This window comes from Orcinus orca, chromosome 8, assembly GCF_937001465.1.
Source record: "Orcinus orca chromosome 8, mOrcOrc1.1, whole genome shotgun sequence".
Lineage (NCBI taxonomy): Eukaryota > Metazoa > Chordata > Mammalia > Artiodactyla > Delphinidae > Orcinus > Orcinus orca.
Genome location: NC_064566.1, coordinates 77,541,241 through 77,553,368, shown reverse-complemented (window position 1 = coordinate 77,553,368; position 12,128 = coordinate 77,541,241). Strand labels below are relative to the sequence as shown.

Sequence of the window (12,128 nt, the reverse complement as noted above, 5' to 3'; positions counted from 1 at the left end):
TACTATAATATTAGACTCCTAGGAAATTCCTCCTTATTTTTATAGTTCTCTTCTACCAGTAAAATGGTAGAAAAAGGTAAGTAGTACTGCACATACTCATAAACCTATGCCAGCCCCAAAACTCTCACAATTTGAAATTCTTCATGGTATCCTTTCAGTTTTGAGCTAGGCTAGTTAATAGGTTTGGCACAAACTCAAAAGGAGAACATCCAAATTGCCACAAAATAAAAGATTATTAAAAGGTTATGAACCAGGAATCCATAAAGCTTTCAAAACATTACCTAAAGAAGGTATTTAGCTCATACTGAACTGAAAAAAGAATTATGGAAGATATAACTGAGCTTGACATAAATATTAAGTACAATATAAAAATAAATGACGTTTTATATCTTTGTACCAGAAAATTATCTCCTACCATTATTTTCACTTACTTTAAGAAGTATCTCTGACCAGAAGATGTCTTTGCCATCTCCCAGCCCGCTGGCAGAGGTACGTCATCAGGTATCTCAAAAGAAGACTGTCTAAGGTGTTGAGCAGTGGGTGTAGCTGCTGGGCCAGAGACTACTCCCGTGGGTGTCAATGTCCCAGGAGATACGGCTCCCAGCTGCAGGGAAGCTGGAGAGGAATGAGCTCGAACATGCTGTGGAGTCAGGGCCCCTGCAGTGCCTGCATCAGTACTGGCCTATTAGGAATATTAAAACAAAGATTTCTTAAAATTTGTTTTCAAAGAGAGTCCCTTTAGATTTCTTAGATAGATATTTGGTTGCAATGAAATTCTAAATCCAAAGGCACATTTCAACATTTAATATTTGACACAGAGGAATACAGGTTTGCAGATGGATACTTTTAAATGTTTACGTGAAGGCCAAGGCAGTGTGGGTGCTTTTCCAAGTTCTAAAATGTTCTAGGTATAAACAAAACCCAAGGAATATAGCTATGGATTCTTTTTCTTTCTTTTTTTTAAACTAGGTTTTACATAGTGAATGTTTTTTCCAAGCCAAGTCCTAAACACACAACAGTTGTCATTTTTTTCTCACCATGGACAAATGTCATCAATAAAGCAACCATCAAAATTTATACAACTTTTAAGGAATACAAAAGATCCAGAAACATCCGAATATTCTTAAAAGCCTCCTAATGAATGAAATAAAAACCCAGCCATATATTTGTACCTAGATGATAAAGATGCCAACAATTCCATTACAATATAACTTAAGAATTTACAAACATATTTACAACTGTGTAGTAGCAGAAAAAATCCTGAACTCAGACCCTAAAGTTCTGGGTTCCAGTCCAAGCTGTCTAGTGTGACACTGAACAATATCATAATCTCTGAGCCTCAAGTTTTCTCGTTTGTTAAATAGCTTTTTTTCATGATGGAAAAATGAGTATATGAATTTATATCCAATAATTTGTGAACAATAGTATTTACAACCCACATTTGTAGTATTCATAATCTAGTACAGTTATTTAAATTCCTTAACTGAAGAGTTAGGGTTTATCAAAAAGTTAGAATTTCCTAGATTCATATAGGCAAGTAAGGAAGACTAAAAGCAATCAGCAGATGCATCTATGCCTTGATGTTAAATCATGTACATTCTGAGTTTCCAATCAGAATGAATTAGGACTTATTAGCAGAAATAAGAAGTCAAATTTATAGATGCACGACACTTGGATAAAAAAGGCATTAAAACAAACAAAACTACAATAGATTATGAATAGTATGAATCCATAAACTGCTGATATAAATTACTGTGCAATTATTTACTAGAAAAATAAGTATTGCAACTTTTAGTTGCAATTCTTTACGGCTTATAGATGCCACAAAATGGGGAATTCAATCTCCTATGGGTATTATACTTTCAAAACATATTAACTAACAGCATAGTCGTGTAGACTGTGGGGTGCAATGCCAACACATTTTTACCCATAATGAGTCCAGAAACTCATTTCCAGGGGTAAGAGAAAAAAGCATACCTAAGTCTACTTCTTACAAATTGAAGTATTTGGGGCAAGCTGCTAAATTGTTTTTCCTTCCTCTTCCTTAACGCAGGTTTTTGTCAGCAGGTTAAGTGAGTTTTTCTGAGTTCCAAAACCCCTTGGTCTGAGGCAGGAGAACACACCACAGGCCTGCTGCAAATAGGAGGGGCGATGGGAGTGGGGCGATAACTGTTCTTCCCACTCAAGTTACAGCCGAATGGACTAACTACATCGCAGTATTTGGAAAACCAATTAACTTCTGGACAAAGTTCCTATGCTGAAGTTTAGCCTGAAGCAAGCTCTTTTTAAAAAAGTAAGGAAAGGAATAAAAACCTACACTAAACAAATCTTCTGGGACAGGTCAGAATGTTAACACTTTCATAATAGTTTCACTTTAATGTTGGATCACGTTGACAAAGTAATCGAACGTTGTGTATGTGGAACAGCCATGTTCATATCCTCAATAAGAATTAAAGAGCAATGGCGAGCCTCGAATTAGTCATCACTTCCCAAACATTAACTTCTAATCACAGTTGAACTAGGCAGGACTCGGCCTATGAGTCAACCTGCAGTGCGTTATCAAAGGCTTCTGTTAAAACCAAAGCACGGTAAAGCTCAACTCAGGTCCTGCGCAACGTGTAGATGTGGCTAATTTCAAAGCATTTCGGCAAACTGTAAATAATAGTCTCCAACGGGGAAGCCAACACGTGAACCAACTAAGTTTGATAAGAGTAAGCCTGCCTGACTTCCAAGGCGCTAGGTAAGGGCAGGGGTGAAAGCACTAACTCCATAAACAACTTCCAGGAAAGTCTGGATCCTGTATTCAGAAAGCGCCGGGGCCGCGAAGAAAATAAATGCTTTTGGGAGGGGGAGGGGGAGAAAGAGCGAGAAACTAAATGGACTGGTTCAACCCCCACCCCTAATCAACACTGGAAAACAAGAGAACAATTATTTGACTCCCTAGGAGACTGAAGTGGACCGAGAGGCCCCGAAGGAAAGGGGGCCCAGGGCTCAACTTCACAAACTCGGCCGCCGCTGGCAGCTCACCCACACACAGATGCCAGAGGCCCCCCTCCCCCTCCCCGGCCCCGCGGCGGCGGCGGCGGAGGGAGCGAAGGTGCGGAGCGCGGCGGCGCGCGCATTGTGCAAGCCCACCGCGGCCCGGGCCCGACTCTCCCCACCCCCTTCCTTCCTCCCCACCTCCCCTGCCACTCCCGCCAACCTCCCGAGAACCCCAGGAAGAAAGAAAAGGCAGGGAAAAGCACGCCCCCCGGGGCTGCAACCGCAGAGAGAAACTACAAGGGGAAAAACAAATCTCGGCCCCGGACTCCGGGAGGAGTGGGGAGCCCGTAGCCGCGGCCGGCGGGCGCCTCCAGTCCCCCCGCCTCTCCGCGAGCCCCCATCCCCACCTCTCTAGCGCTCCCGGAACCCCCCTCCGCGGCCAGGGCTCGCGGCCGCCGCTCCCGAGCGCCCCCGGGCCTGGGGCCCGCCCGACGGGAAAGTGGGGAGAGGGGCGGCCAGGTTACCTGTCGGGAGTGGGACTTGGGCTCTGGAGGCTTGAAGAAGGAGTCAGGCAGCTTCCGGAGCCTCATGGGCACAGTCTGGGGCACGTTGGCCGTCTTGGGGTTCATGACGGCGTTGAAAAGCGCCTCCAGGTCGGTCTCCGAGTCCCCCCGGACGTGCACGATCTGGTGCCCGGCGGGGGGGGCCTGCGGTGCCGCCTGGGACCCCGGGGGTGCCGGCTGCCCGGGCCCGGACGGCGGGCCCTGCCCCTGGGGGGGCTGCGCGGGCGGCTGCCCTTGGCCCTGGGGGGCTGGCTGAGGCGGCGGCTGCTGCTGCCCGGGATCCATGGTTTCTCCCTCCCCCGACGCGCACCCCGACCAGGCGGGCAAGGGCTCCGCCCGGGCGCCCCGGCTCGACGGGCCGAGATGGGAGAACCGGCGAGGGTGGCGGGCCGGCGGCGCTGGGCGGCGGGAGCGGCGCTCGCCTTGCTCTCAGCGCCGGGGGGCTGCGCCGCGGCCCCGCATCCCCCGCCCCGGCGCCTCCGCCCCCGCCCTGCGCCCCGGCTCCACTGGTCTGGCGGCTGCGCTTCGGGAGGGGCTGCGAGAGACCCGGACCTGCGCGCCCGAGAACTTTTTTCCTTCACGCCCTTGACGGATGCCGGACAGCTAGTTGCCTTTCCCCTCCCCCTTTCTCTCTTATTTCCTCTTCTTGTTCCTTCCTTCCTTCCTCCCTTTCTTTTCCCCGGCGGCGGCTGCGCCCGACTGAGACAGAAACTCGCCTCAGACGCCAAAACTAAAGTTGAGAGAACCGCCCGCCCGAGCCGCTCGCGGCTCCGCCTCCTCCCGGCTCTTCCTTCCTCTGCGCGCCCGCCCGCACAGGATCCGCGGCCATCCGCGGAGGGAAACTTTCCCCTGCAAGTTAACTACATTCCTGCAGACTCCCGGCCTCTAACGCCCCTCCCGGCCGCACGTGACCAGCCCGCCAGCGGGCCGGGCCTCCACAGTGCTTCATGGGGCTGGGGCCTGGGGGCGGCCGCGGCGGAGAGCGTGCCTGGCGATCCGCGCCGGGAGGGCGGCCGGCCCGACGACCAACGTTGGGTCTGGTCTGGGTCGGAGCTCTGATCTCTGCGGCGAACGCGGCCGCCCTTGGCCGCAGGAAGTCCTCCCTCCCAGCCCGGCCCCTTCCCCGCCAGTTCTCGGGAAAGGCTGAAAGGTTTCCAGCTCGCCCCGAGATGAGAAACAGCCAAGGCCGAAGGAAGTTGGGAGGGGACGTATAAATCCACTTAAACCCTCCCCGCTTTTGCCCGACTTGACCAACTGGAGTGTCAGTGTGGGCTCAAATCCTCAAACTAGGTTGAATTTAAAATGGTACCCGTAACAGACATTGATTTTAATAAGGGTCCATTTTTTCTTAACATTAACTTGATTTTCTTTCCACTCAATATTCAAAACCCACTTGAAAGGGATAAACGATTTCTGTAATTTGAAGCTTTAAGACTAGATCTGTGACTCAGTGTGATTTACTAAATAACCAAAAACTGCCTTTTTTAAAAGTGAAAACTTTTTTAGTGCTCAGACTTGAAACACAGTCTTGAAAATCTCAACGGAAAAACTCAGTGTTTAACTTCAGTTGCAAGCATTCCTCGGTGTACCTGTCTTTCATCCTTGAGGGGATGGGAGCCTACCTCTCTTTGTTATCCCTGTGCCTGGCACAAGGGTGGATTCTCTTAAAGTTGACCGAATAAGAAATGAATGGGTGAGGAGCTCACCCCAGGCACCTGGTTCTCTTTGCGGCAGTGTCATATATGCAAGGAGTTCACTTGAAATCACTCAAAAGCAATGAAAATTTGTTGGGTTTTTTTTTGTTTTTTTGTTTGACGGCGCCTCTTGCGAACCCGTGCCCCCTGCAGTGGAAGCACGGAGTCCTAACCACTGGACCGCCAGGGAATTCCCCAAAATTTGTTTTTTAATTCATACATTCTGATTTTTTAAAAAGCAGCTTTACTGAGATATAATTCCATACCATACAATGCGGCCATTCACGCAACCCAGTATTTTTCGTGTATTAAAAGGGTTATGCAACATCACTCTGATTTTAAATCCATTAGTTCATTCTAAAGAAAACTAGCTTCCTGTTTTAATGATTTTGTCTGCAACGCTAGTGAAACAGATGTGTAAACAGGAATAAACAAGGAAAGGTCCCCTGAGCAAAAAAATAAACTCTTCCTCCAGCCAGGACATGCCCTGGATAAATCTGAAGAGGGATCTGTATCACTCGGTGTGGTGGGGCAGGCCAGGGAAAGAGCCTCAAGATTTTACGGCAAGATTCTAATCAACTGCTCTGGATTACACTTTCATCTGAAGAAAGGGATCTGCCTCCATGATGCCCATGACTGCTTTTTATATTTATCCCCACCCCCATCTCCAAATGTCAAGTGCGTTTAACCACAAATTTATAGGTTCTGGAGTTCCAGAGATCTGAGTTCAGATCCCAGTTCCACAATTTACTAGCTCTGTGACATCGGACAAGTTACTTATTTCCTATTCTTTAATTTCTTTAATATTGGGGTCAGGTAATGACACCTACTTCATATGTTGAGACAAATGAGTCATGGGTGTGTGGTGAGATCCACATAAACGTCAGCTATCGTTGTTTTGCCGTGTTCACAGATTACTTCACATGTAGTGACATGGCCTCTCCTTTGCAGCAGTCCCCCTCAGGGACCCTGTTGGCAGTCCCTTCCTGTCACGTCTAATAATCAATCCACACAAACAAAGCCTTTGGGCAGAAACTATGCATTAAAATTTCCAACTGAAAAAAAAATTTTTTTAAGAACCAAAGTTATTGAAAACCTGGGATTGTAATGGAAGCTGTCCCTTCACTAGAGTATTTATTACCATGAACACTATAATTAAAGGGCTTAGCGTACAGCAGAGGTTGCTTTGTTCAATATTGTTTCACCTGCCATTCAACTGAGAACAAAATTACTTTGATAAGTGGATTTAAAGGCTGTCTGGAGTGATGTTATGTTCTGTAAGCACCTCTGTAGCATCAACCAAGATTTTGTAATTGAATATTCCTGATCTACAAAATTTCAGTCACAGGTTAGTAAGGGATAAAGATAACATAGATTCAATCCTTCGTCCCCTCTCTTCCTCTCCAGCCCCACTTTTAGAGCAATTATCAATCCAAGGCACCTTGAGGTACAGAGTTGCCTTCTTCATACGAAGACCCAGGTTATCCTGGATCATTTTCAAGTCCATGTAGATCACTATCTGAAAACACTAGTGTTACAATGACTTGCCTTCTCAACTACAATGGCCCCTCTTCTCTACTTTATCTGTCCACACCCCACCATCATCCAGAAATACTCCAGTTGTGAAATCAAACTATGTTATACCATTCCCTTAATTACTCACACCTCATTTATTATTAACTTCTCTCTCTTCTACGAACCTATCACTCCTGTTTTCACTTCCTTCCCAATTCAGTTTAGAAATCATAACTCATTGCTTCAGCCTCTCATAATCATCTGTGCCCTCAATTCTATTGCCCCATGTATTTCTGTTCACTCATGGCTTCAATAGCCTCAAAGCTTCTGCTTATTCCCTTCTGTTTCTGGATCTTCCTACTGTCTGCTAACTATAGGAGTGGATGAAATTGAGATGAAACATTTGTGTAAGTACTTGTAGAGTGCTGATTATGTGCCAGGCATTGGTAGTAATTGGTATAATGATGCCTATTTCATAGAAAAACAAAAATTAAATAAGTATGAATAAGTTTTTATTATTGCATCATGAGGATTAAGAAGGCGCAAGATACAGTTGACTTGGTATAATTGCATGAAGAGAAATTAAGGAACAGCTTGCTGAAGAAAGTTCTGCTTGACCTGACAGTACTTCATTATTCAACTCAGAGACATTATTTCAGAGTTCTCCACTTTAATATTTAGAAGATAATTTGTGTGTATTTGTGAATTAACATAGTCCTGACATTATTCTTTTATTCTAATTCATGTTCTAAATACTCAAATATAAAATGTTTATTGCCACAGCCTTTGTTGATTGTCATGTGTGTTCCACATTAGACACTAATCAATAATTATGAGATAAGTCTCTGGTTTGAAGGAGATTCTTCTACAATAGCAAGAAACAACTGTGAACAATAAGTGGATATGATAATGATCAGGAGGCTGGCTGGTTTTGAACACTGTTTCAGTCTAGTTGTGGATAGAAGGGATTCCCAAATCTTGTAGCCCTACCTCTACTTTAGAGCTGTAAGCTACCCACTTCTTAAATAGTACAAATTACTGATCTTATTATTGAACAGATATAAGCAGAATTGGAAAAGGGATTTAGCACACAGGTGTTTAAAGGCAGGTCACTGCAAAGCTATATACTCAGCTAAAGGGTATATGCTGCAACGCATGGGGAACTTCATTAATTCGGAATCCATTATTTTGAGGTATGTGACAATAAGCGGTGTTAGACTGAGGTTTTTTCCCCTAGGTTTCAGCTATGATAAGCCTAAGCAAATAAGAAAGACAAAGTGTCATTTGTTTACCAATTTTAGAGAACAGGCCATCTTAAAGCACTTTAAAAATGGACATCTATATGCAAGTAATTACTTTAAAAACCCAAATCATGTTCACCCCTGTTTAGTTACACAGTATCAGTTGGGGTAGGGAGCTGGGGAGCTGGGATTAGAAAAGAGATAAGCCACAGCGTGTGACAATACTTCTTTGTAAAATTTATAATGCCAACTTTTCACTCATTTCAATGGGTTTTTCTGACACTGGTTGTATAGTGGACACTTTTCTCTGATAGCAGAAAAAATATTTATGAGCAATTATACTCCCAGTTCCTATCCATGTGAGCTGGTTGCCTAAACTAATAAACAATACGTCAAAGGTATGACACCATCCAGAAAGGATTGGGGGCATGAGTAAATTGCTCAATCCTGTTTTGTGTTAGAGGACATGTCAGGCCTATTACAGAAGGACCACTCCTTTCAAAATATATATTATATATATTTTTTTCATATTTCAGCACTATAGATGCATTTTGGTTAATAGGCTCCTTTTTTTTTAATGTAAAGTCATATATACTGTAGTAAAAAAATCATTTAAAATCAGATTTCTTTTTCTTCTAAAATCTAGCTAAAATTATCCATATGGGAGAAATTAAAGTTTGGTCTGAGATCTGGCTGTGAAGAATTTTGGAGTATGAAGCCCTTCAGACTTCGGGCAGAACTAAGTGGGGTGTGTAATGGAGGCCCCAAAGCACCTTTCCAGTGCTTTATGCAATACAGGTTATCAAATTCAGGCTTGTACTTTCCACATCTATGCTTGAACGTAAAGGTTACTAGTCTCCTCATTTACTATACTTTTCTGAATTATATTAAAAATGGAAAGGTGTCTTCTAAAAATACTAAATATATTCTCTATCAATTGTTCCCAAGGTGTGGTCCCCAAATCAGCAGCATCAGCATCACTGAAAACTTGTTAGAAATGTAAATGCTTAGGCCATAACCCAGACCTACTGAATCAGAAACTCTGGAGGTAAACGGCAATCTGGGTTTTAACAAGCCTGCGCTAGGTGATTAACATTTGAGAACCACTACTCTATATGATATTCCACATTCTGTTTTTATTTTATAAATATTAAATATGTTTTGTAAACATTATGCTTCACCATTTATAGATAAGTATCCCTTTAATTTCATCATTTATTCTAGAAATATCTATATCTAGTATATAATATGTATTTGAGAATTGAAAAAATCTATTTATTTGGTAACATATTCATGGTGTAAAGGATCTCAAAAGGTGATGTCTTGATTCTTACCTGAAAGTTAACCACTAATCCTATTTTAAAAGCTCTGTTAAGCAGTGATTCCAACTTGTTTATAGTTTTAACATCTTGTGACTATTACTTTGACATATGCATACCTTCAACGATGTGGCACAAAATTGTTTTAAAACAATTTAAAATCTAAATGTCTTTTGAGAATTTGATATACCAAACTCTGAAAGTGCCTCTTCATTTATAACTTATTTCCTCTTTAACTTAATTTTCTAGTGTTCTATCTAATGGAAAATATCTGGATACCATCTCTAATAATTCTTCATATACCTGAATACATTTATTAAGTCTCCTGACAGTCTTTTTTTTCTAAACTATCCCAGTTACTTAACCTTTACTCAATGTCTTGTTTCTCAACACTTTTATTCTTCTCTTGTAGTCCTCTGACTCTTCTCCAAGTACCCCATGTTCTTCTTCAGTTGTTAAGATACTATATACGCTACATAGTGTCCCAAACATCATTTATACACATTTGATTTAAATTTGTGAAGGTCATTATTTACATACTTTCTATGTGTAAAAGGGTATAATTTATTCTTTAGAAATATAGTTTTAGGGAGTCAAAATTTGAACGCTTATAACATGCACATGAATTTTTTATGCTGAATTAGAATGACAGCATTTTAGAACTAAAAGGCAAAGGAGATCACTTAGCCCAACTTCCTTCTTTTACACAAGAACTTATGGTCTTGAGAAGTTATTCTGCACTGTCCAAAATGGTAGCCACTAGCTGCATATTAAATAGAAAATTCAGTTCCTTTGGTCACACTAGCCACGTTTTAAGTGCTCAGTAGCTACACATGTGGTTAGCAGCTCCAGTATCAGACAGAACAGATATAGAACATTCCCCTAACCTCAGAAAGTTCTACTGGCTAGCACTGGGTAAATGACTTGCCCAAAGCCATACAGCTTCTCTGTGACAGAGCCAGAGCTTCTAGTTCCTGGTCCCAAGATATCCCACCATACTACTACCTTTTTAAAAGGACAAAATATAATAGATTACTTATCCTATCTACAATGCTTATTAAGTTTTATAAAAAGCATTGTGGGAGGCATGGATCCTGACCCCAAGAAGGTTTGAAGGAAATTACTTTAGGTGGGCTTACTGCCTATATAGAAAACGGCAGGTGGTTTAGTTACATCTCCCTTCTGGCCTCCGGCTATTTAATGTCTACAGTTCACTCTTGAACAATGCTGGGGGAGGCGCAGTCCAAAAATCCACATATAACTTCACACTTGTCCCTTGATTTTGCATCTGAGGATTCAACTTATCTCAGATCATACGGTACCATGGTGTGTATTTAGTGAAAGATATCTGGGTGTGAGTGGACCCAAGCAGCTGAAACCTGTGTTGTTCAAGGGTCCACTGTATATGTATGCAAATGTACATTCACTGAATGTTTACTGAAGTATCTTCAGTTCCTTTGATTTTCCCAGAGACATTGGACACTTCTCAGCTCACACCTTAGTTCCTGCAGCCCATTGCTGGCTGATCTCCTAGGCTCCATTTGTTCTTTCCTGCTTCAATCAATTTTCTATAATTCGAAACCCATTTCCCTCAAGTGCCATTTTCACCCTTGATCTCCTACTCAAAACTCTAGTAGAGGGCTTCCCTGGTGGCGCAGGGGTTGAGAGTCTGCCTGACGATGCATGGACATGGGTTCGTGCCCCGGTCCGGGAGGATCCCACATGCCGCGGAGCGGCTGGGCCCATGAGCCACTGCTGCTGAGCCTGCACGTCCGGAGCCTTGCTCTGCAATGGGAGAGGCCACGACAGTGAGAGCCCCGCGTACTGCAAAACAAAAACCAAAACAACAACAACAAAAAACTGTAGTAGATTCCTAGTGTGTATCATACACTAACAACAACTGTGATACAGTCAATGACTTACATTTGCATACACAAAAACTTCCCCACACATTATCCCATTTAATTTATTCCCATCTTTCTAGAATTCAAACCCTTTTGTTTCAAAAGATTGTTTCTTGTTAAGTATTTTAAGTAGATTTTTTTCTAAAAGTTCTAAAACCAGGAACTTGAGAGTCAACCTTGACTTTTCCAATTCCCATTCCCCATCCCCCAGTTCAATCCATCTGCAAGTAATGTTGGTTCTGGGTCCAGAATAACATCTGGAATATATCCACTTCCCTCCATATATTAGTTTGCTAGGGCTGCCATAACAAAATATTCCAGACTGTATGGCTTAAACAACAGAAATTTATCTTCCCACAGTTCTGGAGGCTAGAAGTCTAACATCAAGGTGTCACCAGGGTTGGTTTCCTCTGAAGTTTCTCTCCTTGGCTTGTAGATGGCTGTCTTCTTCTGGAGTCTTTACATGGTCTTCATTTGGTGTCCGTATCCTAATCTTCTCTTCCTGTAAGGATACTAGTCATATTGAATTAGGGCCCATCAATATGACCTCATTTTACCTTAACTACATCTTTAAAGGCCTTATCTCCAAATACAGTCATATTCTGAGGTACTGAGGGTTAGGACATCAACATATAAGCTTTGGGGAAGACACAGTTCAGCCCATAACACTCCATATTCACCAAAACCATCCTTGCCCACACTGCTTCATTTCTCATCAGACAGTGGTGGTAGTTTCCCCAACTCTTATCAAATCCATTTACCATTCAATAGCCATGGTGATCTTTTGATCTTTTGAAAATATACATCACTCCCTTGCTTCAAAACTTATAGTAGTTTCCCATTGCACTACCGTTAAATTCCACACTCATTTTATTGGCTTATAAGATATGCATGATCTATTTTCCCAGTT

At 42.9% G+C, this 12,128-nt stretch overlaps 1 protein-coding gene across 12 annotated transcripts in view; it reads right to left on the bottom strand.

Annotated features, from left to right (window-relative positions):
- Positions 1 to 4,454, bottom strand: part of YAP1 (Yes1 associated transcriptional regulator) — a 108,399-nt gene extending 103,945 nt beyond the window's left edge. For 2 of the 12 annotated variants that reach the window (XM_033412097.2, XM_012538086.3), the window contains exons 1-2: positions 3,507 to 4,454; positions 432 to 682 (exon numbers count right to left, since the gene is read on the bottom strand). In XM_033412097.2, coding sequence (XP_033267988.1) covers positions 432 to 682; positions 3,507 to 3,830 — 575 coding nt within the window. In that variant the 5' untranslated portion in view covers positions 3,831 to 4,454. The remainder of the gene's footprint in view (positions 1 to 431; positions 683 to 3,506) is intronic. The other 10 variants (XM_033412099.2, XM_012538088.3, XM_033412100.2 and 7 more) reach the window with 8 other exon arrangements.
- Between the last annotated feature and the right edge of the window lie 7,674 nt (positions 4,455 to 12,128).